Raw genomic sequence first — 23,128 nt, 5'->3', positions numbered from 1 at the left:
ACAGAAAATGGTTCTTCCAGACTTCAAGGTTCTATACCATCTGTGTGCTAAGGATGCTTTGACTAGGTTGTGCAGGGTGCCATAGGGAGACACTGATGCAGAACAAGAAGTGCCTCTGGCTTTCAGACATGGAAGCAACCTAAAAGTCCATTGATGGAGGAACAGATAAAGAAGATATATACAACGGAGTATTACTCAACCATTAAAAAGAATGAAATAATACCATTTGCAGCAACATGTATGGACTGAGAGATTGTTATACTGAGTGAAGTAAATCAGAGAAGGAGAAATGTCAAATGACATTCCTTATATGTGGAATCTACAAAGAAATGATATAAATGAACTTAAGTTATAAAACAGAAAGAGACTCATAGACTTAGAGAACAAACTTATGGTTGCCAGGGTGAAAACAACGGGGAAGGGGTAGTTAGAGAGTTTGGGATGGACATGTACAAACTGCTATATTTAAAATGGATAATCAACAAGGACCTACTGTGTAGCACATGGAACCCTTGCTCAATGTTATGTGGCAGCCTGGATGGGAAGGGAGTTTGGGGGAGAATGGATACATTTATAGAGAAGGCTGAGTCCCTATACTGTTCACCTGAAATTATCACAACATTGTTTGTTAATTGAATATATGCCAACACACACAAAAAGTTCATGTATATAAAAAAAGAAATGCCTCTGACTTTCAAGAAGCCTATAGCCTGAAAACGGGATGTGAACATATATGTTAGACCAAAAGCTCTTTGGCCACATCGATTTGACATGCTGCCTTCACTGTGTACCAAATTCTCCAACATGCACAAGACTGTTCTAAACTCTATTCTGTTCTACCACTGCCTTTTCCTGCACCAGCACCATGCTGTTTTAAAGACCATAGCTTTATAAAATAATTTGCTACCTTGTAGAAGACATCCTCTTCTTTTTTCAAGGATATCTTGGCTGTTCTAGTACAATTACAGTTTCAGATGAACGTTTCAGTTTGATTTTGAGTAGCACAGATATTGAATCTTCCTCAACACTCTTGTTTATGCCCGGTGCTGGGCACTCTGAGGAGGCAGGCATTCAGTTCCTGCCCTTGGGAGCTCTCAAACCAACCGGGAAGTGTAACCAAACAAGCAGTGTAAAACAACAACAGGAATCTCATGCTATGGATAACAAAAGTGGAAAAAGCAAGGAGTCCACTCAGATGTAAGTGCTGTGAGTTCCATCGCTTCTCCAAGCCAGGAAACTCTTGGTAGGCTCAGCGGGGGAGGTGACATACAGGAGTTTGATGGATGTGCAGGAGCAGAAGTTTATTAGATATAAAAGAAAAAAACTCTTTTGAGAAAGTCAGAGAGCGCTTCTTGGAGAGGGGGACACATTTTACTTGAGAAGTGAGTAGGAAGGAGTTTGCCCGTTTCAGAAGATGGGATGAAGGGAGAGATTGCCCTGAGCTGGGAAAATGACAAGAAGCATCGTTGAAGACATTTCATCTGGGTTTTGAGTTGAAGGATGCTGGAAGAGACAAATGAAAAGGATTTGATGAAAAAAGTAATACAAGAAGATGACATTTGACCTGGGCTTCCAGGGACGAGTGGGCAGTTCACCAGATCAGAGAGGAGAGGCACCGTCAGAAAAAGCTTCTCAGAGCGAATAGTAAATCTCCTGGCTTTCTGCCCATTCTCTAAGACCCAAGATCCAGGAGCTAAGGGTCCCATCGCGTAGACGCTCAGGATTCTGAGCTGGCGGTCCTGCAGTGCCGATTTACCAGCGTAGGCGAGTCGCGGAGGGGTCTCTGTGGGACTGAGGCTCAGGTTTGCGGGGCTGGCTAGCAGAGTTGAAGGCTTTATGTCGGAATCGACCAATGGGATGGCGGCACCCAGTTGCCAGGGCTACGGAGGGGGCCGCCGGATGGAGGCGGGGCTTGTGTGCCAGGGGCGGGGTCTGGGCGGGGCTTATATAAGTGGGTGGAGGGTGGTAGGCGGGGCGTGGGGGGTCGGTGGCTGCTGGGCGGGCGGGGCGCAGGCCGCGGGGCCCCAGCCCGGGGGAGCGAGCGAGCGGAGGCGCCCAGGATCCGATTCACTCGCTGGGGAGACTTATGGGCCGAAGCCGTGTAAATGCGTTTTAAGGCGAGTGCGGGGAGACCCTCGGGGAGCCTCGGGAGCGGGCGCTCTCGGCTCCGATGCTGACCTGCTCCCTGGCTACTCTTGCCTCCTCTCAGCAGGGGCCTCGGCTCCGCAACTGCCACTCCTCCTCGGGGTGTTGCACAAGTTTCGAGGTCACCGGCGACCCCCCCTAGCAGCGCACCCGGCTCTGGCCCCCGCGAAGGAGCACGGGGCTTGGTAAGGGGGTTTTGTGGGGGTGGGACCTCGGCTCTGCACTCAGGAGGGCTCTCCAGGACAGAACCTCAGCCCGCGGCCCCCACCCACCATGTGGAGCTCCTATGCACGATTAGAATCCTAGCATGTCAGGACCCGCCCGCCCCCGACTTTACAAATGGTGAAAGTAGGCCCTGAGAAGGGGTCGGGCATATCCAGGGTCAGAGAGCTGAGACTCCTTGGTGGGGCCACCTGCAGCCACTTTAAGTGGGCGTGGTCACGATGGGGGGGGCACCTGGAAACTTCTCCCCTCTGTTGTCCTGCCCTTTCCCTCTTATTCTTTCCCTTTTAACCAAAACCCTAATTTCAGAACTGGAAAGGATAGCCAAAGCAATTCACCCATTTTACAGATGGGGAAACTGAGGCTCGGAGAGGCAATGACATCTAGACATATAATAGCTTGTCCCAGGCCAGAAGTCCTGATCGTCCTCCCTTTTCCCAGTGAGCCCAAGCTCCCCAGGCTTGTGCTGGGGGCAGGGTGTGACAGGACTGGGTGCCCTGGCTTGGGGAGGTAAGGGGCGCAGCCGAGGCCAGTCCCCAGCCGCCCCTCATTCTCCTCCTGCAGTGTGTTGCATACTTACTAAGGCGCCCAGAGGCAGCGGCAACTCCATCCAGCCCATCGGGTCCTCCTCGGCATGGCTGGCTACCTGAGAGAAACGGACTTTGTGATGGTGGAGGAGGGTTTCAGCACCCGAGACCTGCTGGAGGAGCTCACTCTGGGGGCCTCACAGGCCACCACGGTGAGGATCTGGGGGTGGGGGCGGGACCTCTACTCTCACAGCAGGCTCAGCTGCACGCTAAGGCCCTCATCTGGTTCTTTCACTCATTTGGTATTCAGTCCTTGCTGTTTGCAAGAGAGGGGCTCATTTTATCTGCAAATTCCTGGTCCTTGCCCCAATCCTGCCCCTCCTGTGTCCTCCACTTTCATGAACAACACTACCATCATCTACCCAGCCCTCTAAGTCAGAAACCTGGGAATCCTCACTTCCTCTCCCACACCTGGGTACCACCAAGTTCTGTAAATTCAGCCTCCTTAAATTACCCTTCAGCGTGCAGGAGACAAAAGAGGTGAGGGTTAAACCCCTGGGTCAGGAAGATCCCTTGGAAGAAGGCATGGCAACCCACTCCAGTATTCTTCCCTGGAGAATCCTCATGGACAGAGGAGTCTGGCAGGCTACAGTCCATGGGGTCGCAGAGTCAGACAAAATTGAAGGGACTTAGCACGCACACACGTGCTCTTCTGGAACCTCACTTTGTAGTTTAGGCCTCATCTCTCGATAACCCCCCTAAACTTTTCCCTGCCTCATCCCACTCTCTCCAACTTTATCACAGCCCTGCTCAAAATCTGAATTCTTTGGTAGTTACCCACTGCCTACAGGATCCAAGTCAGAGCCCCTCTGCCTTCATAGCCCCATTTCTGGCTTTTCCCAGGGTATGTATCGTGCTCCATCTGAACTGAACTACTCTGCTCATATTCCCCAGTGATTCCATATGCTCTATTATCACTCCGTTGCCCAGGTTGTTCCCTCTGCCTGGAACACCCTTCTCATAGCCTCTCTGCCTCTTACCTGTTTCTATTCTCTACTTATCACTCATCTGTGTTACCTCTTCCTGATTGCCCCAGGCAGGTTTTGTACTTCTCCCTCTGCATTTTGTAGAAACTCCTGCTTAGCATTTCCTGAATGGGCTTGTAATTGCTTGCTGGGTTAGTTCTTGTCCAGACCCAAGCCCCTTCATGGCTAGAGCCCTGTCTGTTCATCTTTGTACCTTATTTAGCATACTTGCATAAATATGCTTGATCAGATGCCTAATGGGCATCAGTAAAAAGGTGTTGCAATAAAAGGGAAACTGAGGCGCAGGAAAGGTTTAAATAATGTGGTGTCACCCATGGCCTCATACACGTCCAGCCCTCAGAAGACAGTTGTCCACAGGCTTGGGCTGCAGTGACAGTGGGACTACCTCAAGGCTTCACTGAGCTCCTCAACATGAGAACCAGTGGCTGAAGGCCCTAGTTTGGTCTTCAAGAAATTGATCTGGAGGAGACAGATGTATATATACCCAGTTCTGATACTTTGGCAACATGTGCAAAATGCAGTGTGAGCATTAAAGGCAGAGTTGCCTTATTGGTTTGGGGGCAGGTGGCATTTCAGCTGAAACTTGAAGGTAGATTAAGAATTTGCCAGACCCCTATGGGGGAAGGGTATTTTACCTGGAGGCGTGGTGACAATCAAGGCTGGGAGGGGGAAAATGATGGAAGACAGCTGGAATTTGAGCTGCCAGTGAGGGGAAGGACTGGAGCTGGATCACAGAACCTCGAACATCCTGTAGGCTTGGGAAGCCCCAGAGAATTCTAGAGCAGGGTACTTGCGGGGAACATGGATGGCATGCACTAGCAGGGAGCTGAGTGGGCTCTCATCTTCACCCCTCTTGTTGTACAGGAAGAGGTCTCTGCCTTCTTTGTGGCCGACCTGGGTGCCGTGGTAAGGAAGCACTTCTGCTTTCTGAAGTGCCTGCCTCGAGTCCGATCCTTTTACGCTGTCAAGTGCAACAGCAGCCCGGGTGTGCTGAAGGTCCTGGCCGAGCTGGGGCTGGGCTTCAGCTGTGCCAACAAGGTGAGCCCCCATCCCCTACCAGCACACTGACTTACTGAATGTGCACACCTGGCCGGATTGCAGCTGCTGCAATAAGGTGGACCAGGGGAAGCAGGAGTGACCTGTGACTGGCCCCTGTCCTCTGGGAGGGGCCACCCACTTGGGAAGAGTTTAAGGGACAAGGGAGGAATTTGCCAGCCTTGAAGTTCCGCATTGCAACCACATGTGTCCCTGGGCAGGTGGGTCACCTTTTTAATGGAGATTTTCAAACTTTTTGGCATAGAGCTATATGTGATATTCTTCTAATTAAGACATAACAAAACAAAAACACCTTTTTATCATTGGTTTTATTTTTTCTTTTATAATATTAAGGTGTGACTATTTTTTTTTTAACTAATCCTCTTAAAGTTTTGTTATTGTTGCCAGTTCTGCTGCCTTTCTTATTTGATTAATGCTGTTGTCTTAATTCCCTCCTGCTCTCTTTAGATTTGTTTATTTACTATCTATTCATTTCACTCCTGCAATGTGCTAGACACTCTGCTAGGTAGGGCTGGCAATACAGTTCAGTTCAATCGCTCAGTCGTCTCCGACTGTTTGCGTCCCCAGGAACCGCAGTACGCCAGGCCTCCCTGTCCATCACCAACTCCCGGAGTTTACCCAAACTCATGTCCATTGAGTCGGTGATGCCATCCAACCATCTCATCCTCTGTCGTCCCCTTCTCCTCTTGCCCTCAATCTTTCCCAGCATCACGGTCTTTTCAAGTGAGTTAGCTCTTCACATCAGGTGGCCAAATATTGGAGTTTCAGCTTCAACATCAGTCCTTCCAATGAACACCCAGGACTGATCTCCTTTAGGATGGACTGGTTGGATCTCCTTGCAGTCCAAGGGACTCTCAAGAGTCTTTTCCAACACCACAGTTCAAAAGCATCAATTCTTCGGCACTCAGCTTTCTTTATAGTCCAACTCTCATGTCCATACATGACTACTGGAAAAACCATAGCCTTGACTAGATGAATCTTTGTTGACAAAGTAATGTCTTCTTCTTTTTAATATGCTGTCTTGGTTGGTCATAACTTTTCTCCAAGGAGTAAGCGTCTTTTAATTTCATGGCCACAGTCACCATCTGCAGTGATTTTGGAGCCCCCAAAAATAAAAGTCAGCCACTGTTTCCACTGTTTCCTCATCTATTTGCTGTGAATTGATGGGACCGGATGCCATGATCTTAGTTTTCTGAATGTTGAGCTTTAAGCCAACTTTTTCACTCTCCTCTCTCACTTTCATCAAGAGGCTCTTTAGTTCTTCTCTGCTTTCTGCCATAAGGGTGGTGTTATCTGCATATCTGAGGTTATTGATATTTCTCCCGGCAATCTTGATTCCAGCTTGTGCTTCTTCCAGCCCAGTGTTTCTCATGATATACTCTGCATATAAGTTAAATAAGCAGGGTGACAATATACAGCCTTGACGTACTCCTTTCCTGATTTGGAACCAGTCTGTTGTTCCATGTCTAGTTCTAACTGTTGCTTCCTGACCTGCATACAGGTTTCTCAAGAGGCAGGTCAGGTGGTCTGGTATTCCCATCTCTTTCAGAATTTTCCACAGTTTATTGTGATCCACACAGTCAAAGGCTTTGGCATAGTCAATAAAGCAGAAACAGATGTTTTTCTGGAACTCTTGCTTTTTCGATGATCCAGCGGATGTTGGCAATTTGACCTCTGGTTCCTCTGCCTTTTCTAAAACCAGCTTGAACATCTGGAAGTTCATGGTTCACGTATTTTTGAAGCCTAGCTTGGAGAATTTTGAGCATTACTTTACTAGCGTGTGAGATGAGTACAATTGTGTGGTAGTTTGAGCATTCTTTGGCATTGCCTTTCTTTGGGATTGGAATGAAAACTGACCTTTTCCAGTCCTGTGGCCACTGCTGAGTTTTCCAAATTTGCTGACATATTGAGTGCAGCAGCACTTTCACAGCATCATCTTTTAGGATTTGAAATAGCTCAACTGGAATTCCATCACCTCCACTGGCTTTGTTCGTAGTGATGCTTCCTAAGGCCCACTTGACTTCACATTCCAGGATGTCTGGCTGTAGGTGAGTGATCACACCATCATGATTATCTGGGTTGTGAAGATCTTTTTTGTACAGTTCTTCTGTGTATTCTTGCCACCTCTTCTTTATATCTCTGCTTCTGTTAGGTCCATACCATTTCTGTCCTTTATTGAGCATAGAAGCAAGGTCCGATGCTGTAAAGAGCAATATTGCATAGGAATCTGGAATGTTAGGTCCATGAATCAAGGCAAATTGGAAGTGGTCAAACAGGAGATAGCAAGAGTGAACTTGACATTCTAGGAATCAGCGAACTAAGATGGACTGGAATGGGTGAATTTAACTCAGATGACCATTGTATCTACTACTGTGGGCAGAAATCCCTTAGAAGAAATGGAGTAGCCGTCATAGTCAAAAAAAGAGTCCAAATGCAGTACTTGGATGCAATCTCAAAGACGACAGAATGATCTCTGTTCGTTTCCAAGGCAAACCATTCAATATCACGGTAATCCAAGTCTATGCCCTGACCAGTAACACTGAAGAAGTTGAACAGTTCTGTGAAGACCTACAAGTCCTTCTAGAACTAACACCCAAAAAAGATATGTTTTTCATTATAGGGGCCTGGAATGCAAAAGTAGGAAGTCTAGAAACACCTGGAGTAACAGGCAAATTTGGCCTTGGAGTACAGAATGAAGCAGGGCAAAGACTAATAGAGTTTTGCCAAGAGAATGCACTGGTCATAGCAAACACCCTTTTCCAACAGCACAAGAGAAGACTCTACACATGAACATCACCAGATGGGCAACCCCGAAATCAGATTGATTATATTCTTTGCAGCCAAAGATGGAGAAGCTCTATACAGTCAGCAAAAACAAGACCAGGAGTGGACTGTGGCTCAGATCATGAACTCCTTATTGCCAAATTCAGACTTAAATTGAAGAAAGTGGGGAAAACCACTAGACCATTCAGGTATGACCTAAATCGAATCCCTTATGAGTATACAGTGGAAGTGACAAATAGATTTAAGGGACTAGATCTGATAGACAGAGTACCTGATGAACTATGGGCGGAGGTTCGTGACATTGTACAGGAAACAGGGATCAAGACCATCCCCAAGCAAAAGAAATGCAAAAAAAGCAAAATGGCTGTCTGAGGAGGCCTTACAAATAGCTGAGAAAAGAAGAGAAGTGAAAAGCAAAGGAGAAAAGGAAAGATATACCCATTTGAATGCAGAGTGCCAAAGAATAGCAAGGAGAGATAAGAAAGCCTTCCTCAGCTGGCAATACAGTACTGAGTAAAACAGACTCTGTTGTCGTTGAGTTGAATGCACAGTTTATCTATCTTCATTCTGTTCTCGCTTGATAAAGTCTTTTAGCTATAAAGTTTCCTCCGAGACATAGTTTCCTCCAAGACATAGACAGGTTTGACATAGTTATGCATTCAGCAAGCATTTATTGAGCACCTACTATGGGGTCAAGTACTTTTCTCAGTGGGACTTAGCAAGTGACCAAAACAAAAAAAAGACTCTTCCTTCATGGAACTTGCTTTCTAAAGAACAGGCAAACAATGAAAATCTATGGTACTTTAGATGGTAAATGCTGTAGAGAAAATTAAGGCGAGAAAGGGAAGTAGAGAAGAGACATGGTTGTTGGGAGAGAGGGTTGTACTTTTAGAAAGTTTGGCCGAGGAAGGCTTCACTGAGATCTGAACACCGTTCTGAAGAAAGCAAAGTATCAATCCAGGTGGATAACTAGGGGAAGAGCATTCCAGGCAAAAGGACCAGCAAGTGCAAAGGCCCTGAGGTGGGAGAAAGCCTGGTGGGCATTGATTTGTGATTTTGTTATTACTGTTATTTTTTTTTAATGGTTAGTAATGATTGTTTTGAGAGGGAACACTTTTTATTTATTTATTTTAATTGGAGGCTAATTACTTTACAGTATTGTAGTGGTTTTTGCCATACATTCACATGAATCAGCCATGGGTTTACATGTGTCCCCCATCCTGAACCCACCTCCCACCTCCCTCCCCATCCCATCCCTCTGGGTCATCCCAGTGCACCAGTCCTGAGCACCCTGTCTCATGCATCGAACCTGGACTGGCGATCTGTTTCACATATGATAATATACATGTTTCAATGCTATTCTCTCAGATCATCCCACCCTGCCTTTTTCCACAGAGTCCAAAAGACTCTTCTATACATCTATGTCTCTTTTGCTGTCTTGCATATAGGGTTATCGTTACCATCTTTCTAAATTCCATATATATGCGGTAGTATTTTGAACTGTGGTGTTGGAGAAGACTCTTGAGAGTCCCTTGGACTGCAAGGAGATCCAACCAGTCCATCCTAAAGGAGATCAGTCCTGGGTGTCCATTGGAAGGACTGATGTTGAAGCTGAAACTCCAATACTTTGGCTACCTCATGCGAAGAGTTGACTCATTGGAAAAGACCCTGATGCTGGGAAGGATTGAGGGCAGGAGGAGAAGGGGATGACAGAGGATGAGATGGTTGGATGGCATCACCAACTCAATGGACATGAGTTTGGGTAAACTCCGGGAGTTGGTGATGGACAGGGAGGCCTGGCGTGCTGGGATTCATGGGGTCACAAAGAGTCGGACACGACTGAGCAACTGAACTGACTGAACTGATACTGTATTGGTGTTTTCCTTTCTGGCTTACTTCACTCTGTATAATAGGCTCCAGTTTCATCCACCTCATTAGAACTGATTCAAATGTATTCTTTTTAATGACTGAGTAACATTCCATTGTGTATATGTACCACGGCTTTCTTATCCATTCGTCTGTTGATGGACATCTAGGTTGCTTCCATGTCCTGGCTATTATAAACAGTGCTGCGATGAACATTGGGGTACACGTGTCTCTTTCAATTCTGGTTTCCTCGGTGTGTATGCCCAGCAGTGGGATTGCTGGGTCATATGGCAGTTCTATTCCCAGTTTTGTAAGGAATCTCCACACTGTTCTCCATAGTGGCTGTACTAGTTTGCATTCCCACCAACAGTGTAAGAGGAGGGAACCCCTTTTAAATCCTGATCAGCAGTATGGCTGGGTGTTATAAGGATTCTAGAAAGGCATCCTGGAAGAGACAGAAGGAGAGTTTGCCTGGGCAGCATGCAGGGCTGGAGGGATTCCAAGTGGGAGAAAGGTACGCACCAATGGTGGGGGATTGGAATGAACAGGTTCACCTTTATCAGAGATACTTGTTAGTGTCCTTAGTGGTAGATGAATGTTTCTTTTGTCACCCCTGAAGGCCCTTTGCATCAGCTCTTGTTTTGCACACCTAGTTTCATGCATGCCCTACATAAGACCCGGTGAGGTATCTGAGGGGGAGATTGCCATTTTGCAGTTGAGGAAATTGGGGACCAGCTGCACCCAACTTACTGATGGCAGAGCCAGGACTTGCCCTTTGCAGCTCTTGGAGTCTCTGCTCTTACCGAGGTGGAAGGGGACCCTTTTCCAGCCCCCTTGGTCTAGGGTGAAGAACAAGACCAAACCTCACTGATTAGACTCCTTTGCTTCTGGAAACCCAGAGGTGGGACCTGTGCTGGCCCTCAAGCTTTAGGACTGGCCTTCAAAGAGCAGAGGTGTGAGGTGTTAGGGCTTAGAAGTCAGTGGGGAATGTTAAAAGCATCTACTGTTTGCTGAGGGCATCTGTTGTGCCAGGCTGTTTGCCAAGTGCTTTCTGTACATGATCTCATTTGATTCTCAAAACAACTCTGTAAAGTAATTATTATCACAGTGATTCTGACAACAGTCCCATGAGGAAGCAGTTAGCACATAAGGAAAGGAGGCCCAGAGGTTTGAGGGATGCACAGGGAAGGGCCACTTGAGTATGGCGAGGGACTCTCTGACTTTATGGCTGCTGTCTTCACGAAGGTTCTTGGGGAGGGGATGGCAGAGATGGGACCCCTCCTGGGTAGGTGGGATCACCTAGCCCTTGGGTGCTTTTACTCCGAGGTGGTACAGCTTTTCTTAGAAGGCCGAGGCTGCCCTCTTCTGGTAGGCTAGAGCTGATGGCCACCCTGTACAGCATCATGCTTTGGTGTTTCACAGGTGGCTCAGTGGTAAAGAATCCACCTGCAAACGCAGGAGACATAGGAGACGTAAGTTCAGTCTCTGGGTTGGGAAGACCATTTGGAGAAGGAAATGGCGACATACTCCAGTATTCTTGTCTGGGAAATCCCACAGACAGAGGAGCCTGGCGGGCTACAGTCCATGGGGTCGCAAAGAATTGGATGCGACTAAGCAGGCATGCCCATGCATGGCCAAGGGACAGGCGTGAGCTGGGGCTTTGTGTACAGATATGCCTCAGACAGGCTCCAGGGTCAAGGGCACCAGCCATTCCTTATGTGGGCCTTGGTCCACCCACCCACCTTCCCAAGGATCTTGTGTTATATCTCCTGCCCCATCCCTTGCCCTCTCTTGTTGTCTCCCTCAGCATCCTCCCATCTTAAAAAGCCTTCTCTGGACACCACATTTTCCCCCAGTCCAATCCCTTACTCTCTCCTGAAAACCAAACTGAGTTATCTATACTCACTTATCTGCACTCACTTGTCTCTTTCCCTTAGCACCCACTCCTTAAGCCACTGCTTCCTGACCTCCACTCATCATTCCAAGGGATCTCCTCTTACCAACGTCCCCAGCGATCTGCAGGATCCAGTGAGTGCTTTATACTAAACACTCATTTTGAATTATTCAAATAATACATTGATTCATCTGCAGAAGAAAAGTAGAACATCAGCTTTATATCTCCAGAGATAATCAACATTCTGAGTTTGAGTTTGGTGGCTATATTCTAAAAATACTTACAAATATGATCCATAGAAAATATATAAAGTATATTGTGATTTTGTAACAAAATATAAGATGTTCATCTGGTAGGCACTGTGCCTCAGTGGTTTTAAAACTCAGCAGGTTTTAGAGATCTGTGTTGATGCATTTAGACCTTGTAGGGGACATTCCTTGATCCTCCTATTTTTTTTCTCACCATGAAAAAAGTTTTTGTTTATTTTGTATTGTTTTTTGGAGTGTGTGTATGTGTGGAGAGAACATTTAACGTGAGATCTATCCTCACAAATTTTTACGTATATAAGTAACTCAGATGGTGAAGGACAGGGAAGCCTGGAGTGCTGTAGTCCATGGGATTGCAAAGAGTCAGACACAACTGAGTGACTGAACAACAAGAAATTGTTAACTATAGGCACTGTGTTGTACAGCAGATCTCTAGAACTTAATTCGCCTTGCACAACTGACACTATACCCATTGAATAGTAACTCCCTATTTGAAACACATTCTTTTTTTTTTTAGTTTTTAAAATTCATTTATAATTGAAGTATATTTAAATTGTAATATTGTATTAATTACTGCTATACAATAAAGTAACTCAGTTATACATATATATATATTCTTTTCCATTATGATTTATCACAGGATATTGAATGTAGTTCCCTGTGCTGAACAGTAGGACTTTGTTGTTTATCCATTTTCTATATACCAGTTTGCATCTGCTAATCCCAGACTCCCAATTCAACCCTCTCCCACACCCCATCCCCTTGGCAACCACCAGTTTACTCTCTATGTCCCTGATTCTATTTCTGTTTCTTAGATAGGTTCATTTGTTTCATATTTTAGATTCCACGTATAAGTGACATCTTATAGTATTTGTCTTTCTTTTTCTGACTTACTTCACTTAGTATAATAATTTCTAGTTGCATCCATTGAAATATAGTCTTTTTAAAAACGTAGGCATAACTTAGAGACGTTGTGGGGTAGGTTGCAGACAACTACAGTAAAGATCACAATAAAATGAGTCGCATAAATATTTTGGTTTCCCAGTGCGTATAAAAGCTATGCTTATGCTATATTGTAGTCTATTAAATATGCAGTAGCATTATGTCTTAAAAAACATAACTTAAGTAAAATGTACATACCTTAAGTCAAAAATACTTTATTTCTAAAAAATGCTGACTATCATCTGAGCCTTCAGTGAGTTGTAATCTTTTTGCTGGTGGACAGTCTTGCTTCAGTGTTGATAGCTAGTGGTTGATCAGGGTGGTGGTTGCTGAAGTTTGGGGTGGCTGTTTCTTAAGGGATGGCTCTACCTTTCACTTGAACACCTAGAGGTTGTTGTAGCATTATTAATTGGCCTGATTTCAGTATGGTTGGGTTGTTATGTCTCAGGGAATAGGGAGGCCCAAAAAGAGGGAGAGAGAGTTGGGGAACAGCTAGTGGGTGGAGCCATCAGAACACACAACATTTATCCATTAAGTTCATCATCTCATATGGGCGTGGTTCATGGCACCCCAAAACAATGGCAATAGTCACATCAAGGATCATTGAGCACAGATCACCATAACAGACACAGTAACAGTGTAAATGTCTGAAATATCCAGAGAATTACCAAAATGTGACACAGAGAGGTGAAGTGAGCAAACGCTGTTGGAAAAATGGTGCCAGTAGACTTGCTTCACGCAAGGTTGCCACAAAATGTCAATTTTAAAGAAAAACCCCAATATCTGTGAAGCACAGCAAAGTGAAGTCTGACAGTGAAGTCTGAGGCCTCTGACAGTGGAGGGGTCTCCTGCCCAGATGTGACCTGTAAGACAGGGTTACCTTGGCAGGAACGGCATAGTAACCTCTGCAATGTCCTGCCTCTTCTGGAGACGCTGTCTCCTCCCCTCTCTGCCAGCCCTGTGCCAGCTCACCCCCCTCTCTAGCTGGAATTGTTCCTCTGGATTCCAGCTCAGGCTCCCTTCTCTTATAAACCCTCCATCTTCCTAGGGGATTTCATCTCCTCCCATGGCTTCAAATATCCCCAAGATGCCACCACCTCCCCAGTTTTTTTTTTTAATTAACTTTTTGGCTGCTCTGGGTCTTCGTTGCTTTTGCAGGCTTTTTCTAGTTATGGGGAGCAGGGGCTATTCTTTGTTGCAGTGCTTCTCTGCGGTGACCTCTCGTTGCAGAGCATGGGCTCAATAGTTGTGGTGCATGGGCCCAGTTGCGCTGTAGCACGTGGGATCCTTCCGGACCAGGGATCAAACCCGTGTCCCCTGCATTGGCAGGCGGACTCCTAGTTGATACTACAGGATGCCTGGAGCCCAGCATGTTCAAATGCATTCACAATCTTCCCTTCAAGAGGGGCCCCTAGGTCTGCTGGGTGCGAAGTCCCCCTCAGACATCTTACCCCACATAGCCATCATACCCCACGTGCCATCCATCAGCAAGCTTGCCAGCCCTGCCTCCAGACCACACCCTCTCCCCTTTTCTAGCACAGCTTGTCATGTCTCCCGGGGAGGTCCTCCTTCCAGGCCCTTCCTTGGTCTGTTTTCACATGGTGGCTGGAGTGACATGCACTTAGGCCTTGCCTTCAAGATGCACATCTGACCATGTCCTTTTCCCTCTTGAGATCCCATCAAACTGTCTCCCACAACCTGCAGCATCGAATATAAATCCACATCAGCCTTCTTGGTCTCCCCATTGGCTCTGCCTGCCTCCTTACAACCTCATCCTACCCCACTGGTCACCCTGCCCAGACCACACCAGCATTCTCTGTTCCTCCATCAGGCTGAGCACAGTCTTTTATCTCAGAACCTCCGCACAGGCCACTTCGTGTACCAGAAATATTCTTTCCTTCCCTTCCAGCCTGGCCAAGTCCTCCTGCAGGGCTCAGCTTAAATTTTTATTTTCATTGAAATACAGTTGATTTACAATATTGTGTTAGTTTGGGGTGTACAGCAAAGTGGTTCAGTTATATATGTGTGTGTATATATATTTAAAATTCTTTTCCATTGTTATATTGAATATAGTTCCCTGTGCTATATGGTAAATACTTATTTACCTATTTTGCATATGGATGTGTGCATCTGTCAATCACATACTCCCAATTTATTCCTCCCCTGCCTTCCCCTTTTGCAGCCATGTGTTTATATTCTATGTCTGAGTCTGTTTTGTAAATGAGTTCATTTGTATCATATTTTAGATTCCACATATAAGTGATATCATATGGTATTTTTCTTTCTCTAACTTATTCACTTACAGTGATATTCTCTAGGTCCATCCACATTACTGCAAATGGCAGGGTTTCATTTTTTATAGCTATGTAATATTCCATTGTGTATATCTACCGCATCTTCCTCATCTACTCATCTGTTATTGGACACTTAGGTTGCTTCCATGCCTTGACTATTGTAAATAGTGCTGCAGTGAACACTGTGGTGCTTGCATCTTTTCGAATTGCAGCTTTCATCTTTTCTGGATATATGCCCAGGAGTGGGGTTACTGGATCATATATATGGCAGCTCTATTTTTAGTTTTTTTTAAGGAACCTCCATTCTTTCTTCCATAGTGACTACACCAATTTACATTCCCACCAGCAGGCTAGGAGGATTCCCTTTTCCCCACACTTTCTCCTCAGCTTACATTTCTGACCCTCAGAAAGCTGCCTGTCACATCTCTCACCCATGTCTCTGCATCCCACATTCTCTAGTATCCCATACTTTTTCTCCATGGCTCCTATCCATCTGTAATCCTATCATTATTCAGTGTTCATTTGTTTCTCCCCTTCTTTCCCATCTGTCCAAAAGCTCCACAGTCAGAGACCCTGTCTGCTTTACTTAGCGCTTTGCTTTCATTAGCACCTGTCACAGAGCCTGGTGACTCAATAGATGCTCAAGAGACACTTGCCAGGGCAGCATCGAGATGTCTTCGCTGAAGCGCTGTGGTTGAGAGCCAAAGTCGCACAGTCCTGGGTTAGAATTCTAGTTGTGCCACCTGCAAGCCGTGTGAGTTTGAGCAAGTCACTTATGGCTTCTCTGAGCCTCTGTTCCCTCTCTCATATGATTATTATGAGGATGACAAGAATTCTATAAAATATTTAATGCAATGACTGGCATATGGTAATCTGTCAATGAGTGACAATGGTTATTATTTAAATAACTATAATCAAAGCTCAACCACACATCCCCAAAGTGCTACCCTTGCTGCTTCCTCTCACCTCATGGGTGAAGCCAGGAGCAGAACCACATTTTCTTTTCTTTTCTTTTTTTTTTTAAGTAAATTTATTTATTTTAGTTGGGGGCTAATTACTTTACAATATTGTAATAGTTTTTGCCATACATTGACATGAATCAGCCATGGGTTTACATGTGTTCCCCTTCCTGGACCCCCCACCCACCTCCCTCCCCATCCCATCCCTCTGGGTCATCCCATTGCCCCGGCCCTGAGCCCTTGTCACATGCATCGAACATGGAATGGTGTTCTGTTTCACATATGATAATATACATGTTTCAATGCTATTCTCCCAGAACGTCCCACCCTCACCTTCTCCCTCAGAGTCCATAAGACTGTTCTATGCATCTGTGTCTCTTATTCTGTCTCACATATAGGGTTATCGTTACCATCTTTCAAATTCCATATATATGCATTAGTATACTGTATTGGTGTTTTTCTTTCTGACTTAACTTCACTCTGTATAATGGGCTCCAGTTTCATCCATCTCAATAGAACCGATTCAAATGTATTTTTTTTAATGGCTGAGTAATATTCCATTGTGTATATGTACCACAGCTTCCTTATCCATTCGTCTGCTGATGGACATCTAGGTTGCTTCCATGTCCTGGCTATTGTAAACAGTGCTGCGATGAACATTGGGGTACACGTGTCTCTTTCAATTCTGGTTTCCTCGGTGTGTATGCCCAGCAGTGGGATTGCTGGGTCATATGGCAGTTCTATTCCCAGTTTTGTAAGGAATCTCCACACTGTTCTCCATAGTGGCTGTACTAGTTTGCATTCCCACCAACAGTGTAAGAGGGTTCTCTTTTCTCCACACCCTCTCCAGCATTTATTGCTTGTAGACTTTTGGATAGCAGCCATTCTGACTGGTGTGAAATGATACCTCATTGTGAGAACCGCATTTTCATATCTGCGGAGAGGCAGGGTCTTTGGAAGCAAGCTCTGATGATGGCAGTTTCAGCTCTGGAGGGGGACCTTTGTTTCTCCTTCTGCTGCTCACTGGCTGTGTCACCCAGACAAGTGGGCTCCTTTGAACTCAGTTTCATCTCTGTAAGATGTGGCCATAAATGTTTCATAGGATAGTTACAGACATCACATGAGATAATGCACAAATACCTCATGCTGAAAAGTTGCTACATTAAAATTACATACAGTCTTATTAGAAACTCAGGATGGCTAAAGATGGCCCTGTGTCTCTACCATATTTCAAAACTGCTTCCTTGTTAATCATAGAGAATCAGGTTTGAGTTTGAAAGTTGGTTCTGCCTCCTACTTGCTGTGTGGCCTCTCTGAGCATGTTTTTTTTTGTTCTCTGTAGAATGGAGCTAATACCCCTCTGGTGGGGTATTGTAAGGAGGAAATAAGAGTGAATCTAAAACAAGGGTTGACAAATTATGGATGGTGGGTTTTGCAGAGTTTTACTGGCCCATGGCCGTATTCATTCACTTATGCTTTATCTGTGGCTGCTTGGTGTTACAAAGGCAGTTTAGCTGTGCAGAAACTACTGGCTCAGAAAACATAAAATATTTACTCTGGCCTTTTATGGGAAAAATTTGCCAAGGCCTATGTAAAGCCTCTCATTCGGTGCCTCCTTGTGCTAGGTGCTCCATGCCCATGGTTACTTTCATCACCAACACCATCATTGTTGTCTGTATCATTAATGCAGCACTAATCAGGTGAAGCACTGTTCTGGAAAGGTGAGGAGGAAGTGGCCTTGCTGGAGCACCCAACACAGTGCCACACACAGGGCCAGCCTTTGGATGTGGGATGACCTGTGCCAAGAAGACTCTTGATCTGGCAAACTTTCTAATACATCAAATGATATTCCCTATCCATTTAAATCTGCCAGGAAAATATGTCAGACGTCTGTTTTCAGGGCCACCATGAATCTGTACAGTGCCTTTGTGGAAATTAAAAAATGTGTCTTGAAGACACTGTTACAAATATATGGATTTTGTTAGAGTAAGATGCTTCACCATTAGGAAATTGTAGTAAACATACCAATATACTATGTACTCTCTGAATGGAGCTTCCCAGGTGGTGCAGTGGTTAAGAATCTGCCTACTAATGCAGGAGACACAGGAGACATGGGTTCGATCCCTGGGTTGGGAAGATCCCCTGGAATAGGAAATGGCAACCCACTCCAGTATTCTTGCTAGGAAAATTCCATGGACAGCAGAGCCTGGTGGGCTACAGTCCATGGGGTTGCAAACAGTCAGACACAACTGAGCAACTGAATACTCATGCACGATTCTCTGAATGGGGCCCCACCCTCCCTAGGATTGTGCGGTTCACCCCCTTCACAGCTGTGCGTGGCAGCCCTTCCTGTCAATGGGGAATCAGTGTGAGTTCTGATTGTTGTATACCTGTTGTCTAAAAGTGAGGCCCACTTCTTATGGACCTTCTTAGGCATAGCTATGACTTTGCCCCTCATCTGTGCTTCCTTGGCCTCCATGGGCCCAGCAGGCTCTGGCGCTTCCTCACCACCACCTTTGGGACCCCACAGGCAGAGATGGAGTTGGTCCAGCATATTGGTGTCCCTGCCAGTAAGATCATCTATGCCAATCCCTGTAAGCAAATTGCACACATCAAGTATGCTGCCAAGCGCGGGGTCCGGCTGCTGAGCTTTGACAACGAGATGGAGCTGGCAAAGGTGGTGAAAAGCCACCCCAGTGCCAAGTAAGCTGAGAACCACTCAGGTGGGAGGCTGGGCTGTGGGTGAGGGTTGGGGGAGTAGGCGAAATAGTGTTGGGGCTGAGGACCCTGCTCTGGAGTGGGCCATAGCCACAGGAGGTTGGGGCAGCACTCCTGGGCTGGACCCAGGATGCTAGAGCCTGACTAGGGTGGAGGTGGAAATGATGGGTTACAGTCCAGGCAAAGCCCATGGTACTGCAGAGGTCAAAGCCATGGCAGAGGGAGCAGTGGTCAGGAAAGTTACACGGAGGAGGTGTCATTTGAGGTGGGCCTTCAGGGGTGACTTGCATCTGGAGCGGGCATAAACAGTGCATCAGAGGGAGCTGCGGGAGCAAGCACATGGAGGCCGGAAGCAGCACAGGGCATTTGCAGGATAAGCAGAAATTGATGTGGCTGGATCATACCATGTGTGGCCAGGGGTGGAGGAGAAGTCAGTGATGCTGGTCACAGGGCAGGGACCCCAATGCATGTGGGATTTGGAAGGGGTCAGAGCTGGACATCTTTTTCAGGGCGTGCCCCTCACCTAGTCACTGGATACACTGGGGGGGCCAAGAGGGGTGCCACTCGGGTCCCCCCAAAGCAGCTTCCGTTTTGACTATTTCACATATTGAGGATACAGGTGTTCTTAATAAGACTGTTTTTTACAAAAATGTTCCCCTCCACCCCACCAAACAAGAGAAGTGAGAAAAGCCTGGCTGACTGAGAGGACATAGGGATGCCCAGGGGAAAACTGGTGAGGTCGGGACCAGGGCAGGGGTCCCATGGAAGGGTCCGGGGACATTTAGGGAGTGGATTGGACAGGACTCAGAGGTTGACTGGTTGTGCAGGGGGAGGAAGGGGATTGGATAGCTCTGAGCCACGAGGGTTCATCCCCCTTGACTAGAGAAGATGTGGTTGGGGTGGGGGTCACAGGCTCCTGCCCCTCACCGAGGTGCTACGCCGTGTCTCCCTCCTCAGGATGGTTCTGTGCGTTGCCACCGAGGACTCCCACTCTCTCAGCCGCCTGAGCCTCAAGTTCGGAGCGTCGCTGAAATCCTGCAGACACCTGCTTGAGAATGCCAAGAAGGACCATGTAGAGGTGGTAGGTGTGAGGTAAGTGTCAGAACCCCGCCATTCCCCACCATGCCTGCTGCCTCCTGCTTCTTTCCCAGGACTTACTCAATTCTGTGTGAGACCTCCCCCAGGGTCCCCAAGGCAGACCTGTCCTTGGGTCTGGAATTCTGCCATTTGAGAATTTCCTCCCTTTGGAAAGAAGGTTTGGAGTGTCCCACCACCCCAACCCCATAGTCTGCAGAAGGTCCTGTCCCAGGAGGTTCCAGGAGGGACCTGGCTTTGCAGGAAGTGTCCCAGCCTGAAGCCAAAGGTCATCCTGGCACACCTTGGCTCTGCTGCTTTTCTGGTGGGGATGTGGAAGAAGCCAGAACTATGACCTGATGATATAAGTTTCCTATGCTCTGGATTTGGGATGGCCAGGCACCGTGCTAAATGCTCCATGGACATTGTCCCGCAATTGTGGGAACTTATCCCTACTTTATAAATGGGGAAACTGAAGCATGGCCGGCCACACTGCTGAGTGAGATGTACATCAGTTCTAGCTGATTCTGGGGCCCTAGCCCTCATCCCTGGGGAAGGCAATGGCAACCCACTCCAGTACTCTTGCCTGGAAAATCCCATGGACGGAGGAACCTGATGGGCTGCAGTCCATGGGGTCGCTAAGAGTCAGACACGACTGAGCGACTTTACTTTCACTTTTCACTTTCATGCATTGGAGAAGGAAATGGCAACCCACTCCAGTGTTCTTGCCTGGAGAATCCCAGGGACAGGGGAGCCTGGTGGGCTGCCACCTATGGGGTCGCACAGAGTCGGACACGACTGACGCTACTTAGCAGCAGCAGCAGCAGCAGCAGCAGCAGCAGCAGCCCTCATCCCAGCAAGGCTTAGCCCCCAGAGGCAGCGTTGAGGGATGAGAGGGGCACCAAGTGCCAAAGGTCCTTGGATCTTGTCTACTGTCCACTCTTCACTTGCCACATGGCCCTTGGCAACCAACTTAACCTTTTAGGCACACAGACACTACATCTGGAAAATGGGCACAGCATCCAGTGTGCTTAAGCAAGGCTGCTGCTGGCTGGGGCTGAAGTGGTGGTACCTGGGGTCCTGTGTGTAAGCCGAGACTCTTCCTCCCTCCCCAGTTTTCACATTGGCAGTGGCTGTCCTGACCCTCAGGCCTACGCTCAGTCCATTGCGGATGCCCGGATTGTGTTTGAAATGGGCGCTGAGCTGGGCCACAGGATGCACATCCTGGACCTCGGTGGCGGCTTCCCTGGAGTGGAGGGTGCCAAAGTGAGATTCGAAGAGGTACGTGAGGTTACAAGTGTTGCCCTGGGCTGGGTGGGGGTGGGAGGGAGGGTTACAATGATCCTAGGAAGCCCACTGTGAGTGGGTCCCCTGTTCTATGTGCTGTGCTTGGTGCTTTGCCTGGATTATCTCATTATTAACCCTGTGTTACAGCTGAGCAAACTGAGGCTCATAGAAGCTACTTCACTTCCTGAGTCCATGGCAGGGCCAGTTGCACACCCAGCTCTGCCCCAACTCTGAACATGCACATATTTGAGGCTTAACCGGGCCATATCTGCATAAGTCATAAGGCTCTCTGAGGGTCTGGGTGTGTCCTATTCACCCTCCTATGGGATGATGAGAAATCAAGTTGGGCAGGGGAAGGAAAAGCCAACCTTCTGTCCACTTCTAGTCCATCTATCTCCTTCCCATCTGCAAGATTCAGTTCAGTTCAGTCGCTCAGTCGTGTCTGACTCTTTGCAACCCCAGGGACTGCAGCACACCAGGCATCCCTGTCCACCACCAACTGCTGGAGTTTACTCAAACTCATGTCCATTGAGTCGGTGATGCCATCCTCTGGACTCAGAGGTGATCTCATCCTCTGTCGTCCCCTTCTCCTCCTGCCTTCAATCTTTCCCAGCATCAAGGTCTTTTCCATTGAGTCACTTCTTCACATCAGGTGGCCAAAGAATTGGAGTTTCAGCTTCAGCATTAGTCTTCCAATGAATATTCAGGACTGGTTTCCTTTAGGATGGACTGGTTGGATCTCCTTGCAGTCCAAGGGACTCTCAAGAGTCTTCTCCAACACCACAGTTCAAAAGCATCAATTCTTCCGCGCTCAGCTTTCTTTATAGTCTAAATCTTACATCCATAATGACTACTGGAAAAACCATAGCCTTGACTAGACGGACCTTTGTTGGCAAAGTAATGTCTCTGCTTTTTAATATGCTGTCTAGTTTGGTCATAACTTTTCTTCTAAGGAGTACTCGTCTTTTAATTTCATGGCTGCAAGTCACCATCTGCAGTGATTTTGGAGCCCCCACAAAAATAAAGTCTGTCACTGTTTCCACTGTTTCCCTATCTATTTCCCATGAAGTGATGGGACTGGTAAATGGGTTTGGGTAAACTCCGGGAGTTGGTGATGGACAGGGAAGCCTGGTGTGCTGTGATTCATGGGGTCACAAAGAGTCGGACACGACTCAGTGACTGAACTGAACTGAACTGAACTGAACTGATGGGACTGGATGCCAAGATTAAATCAGGGAAAATATGTGTCTTTGCAATCCCCACTTGAACCAGTAGGTGTCGCTTTTCCTTAGTAAGTGCCTCGTTCTGGAATATTCACACCTTGGAACTGAATTTAAGAAAATAATCTGTGATGGACACTAAGAATTAGCTTCAAAGATGAGCATTGCAACATTCTTCATAACAGAAGTTTAGTGGACTTCCCTGGTCCAACTAACACTCAGGGATTGGCTAAATTACAGTATATTCTTTCTTCTTAGGTAAAATATTTTTATTTTTATAAAGATATAATTTTTATAAAAATGTTTTTATCAAACTCCTAGAGGAAAACATAGGCAAAACACTCTCTGATATAAATCACAGCAGGATCCTCTATGACCTATCTTCCAGAATAATGGAAATAAAAGCAAAAATAAACAAATGGGACGTAATTAAACTTAAAAGCTTTTGCACAACGAAGGAAACTATAAGCAAGGTGAAAAGACAGCCTTCAGAATGGGAGAAAATAATAGCAAATGAAGCAACTGACTAAGAATTAATCTCAAAAATATACAAGCAGATCATGCAGCTCAATTCCAGAAAAATAAACGACCCAATTAAAAAGTGGGCCAAAGAACTAAACAGACATTTCTCCAAAGAAGGCATACAGATGGCTAACAAACACATCAAAAGATGCTCAACATCACTCATTATCAGAGAAATGCAAATCAAAACCACAATGAGGTACCATCTCACGCCGGTCAGAATGGCTGCTATCAAAAAGTCTACAAACAATAAATGCTGGAGAGGGTGCAGAGAAAACGGAACCCTCTTACACTGTTGATGGGAAT

At 46.5% G+C, this 23,128-nt stretch overlaps 1 protein-coding gene and 1 long non-coding RNA gene across 16 annotated transcripts in view; one reads left to right on the top strand and one right to left on the bottom strand.

The window, feature by feature from the left end:
- Positions 1-1,284: 1,284 nt before the first annotated feature.
- Positions 1,285-1,808, bottom strand: LOC145543625 (uncharacterized). Its single transcript, XR_014080919.1, has 2 exons — positions 1,596-1,808; positions 1,285-1,503 (listed from the first exon to the last, which is right to left on the bottom strand). It is a non-coding gene; the product is annotated as an uncharacterized LOC145543625 (long non-coding RNA).
- A 168-nt stretch (positions 1,809-1,976) lies between these two features.
- The window catches only part of AZIN2 (antizyme inhibitor 2), a 42,634-nt gene continuing 21,482 nt past the window's right edge, over positions 1,977-23,128 (top strand). The window contains exons 1-8 of one of the 15 annotated variants that reach the window (XM_081585745.1): positions 1,977-2,117; positions 2,210-2,330; positions 2,932-3,106; positions 4,805-4,978; positions 7,763-7,968; positions 18,492-18,704; positions 19,677-19,811; positions 20,909-21,074. In XM_081585745.1, the coding sequence (XP_081441871.1) occupies positions 18,538-18,704; positions 19,677-19,811; positions 20,909-21,074 (468 nt within the window). In that variant the 5' untranslated portion in view covers positions 1,977-2,117; positions 2,210-2,330; positions 2,932-3,106; ... (1 more) ...; positions 7,763-7,968; positions 18,492-18,537. Of the gene's footprint in view, positions 2,122-2,209; positions 2,331-2,931; positions 3,107-4,804; positions 5,197-7,762; positions 7,969-18,488; positions 18,705-19,676; positions 19,812-20,908; positions 21,075-23,128 lie in introns of all 15 variants that reach the window. The other 14 variants (XM_081585744.1, XM_081585748.1, XM_081585734.1 and 11 more) reach the window with 14 other exon arrangements.

Source organism: Giraffa tippelskirchi, chromosome 3, assembly GCF_054371585.1.
Source record: "Giraffa tippelskirchi isolate mGirTip1 chromosome 3, T2T-mGirTip1v1.2.pri, whole genome shotgun sequence".
Classification (NCBI taxonomy): Eukaryota; Metazoa; Chordata; class Mammalia; order Artiodactyla; family Giraffidae; genus Giraffa; species Giraffa tippelskirchi.
This window is presented reverse-complemented; position numbering and strand designations above follow the sequence as displayed.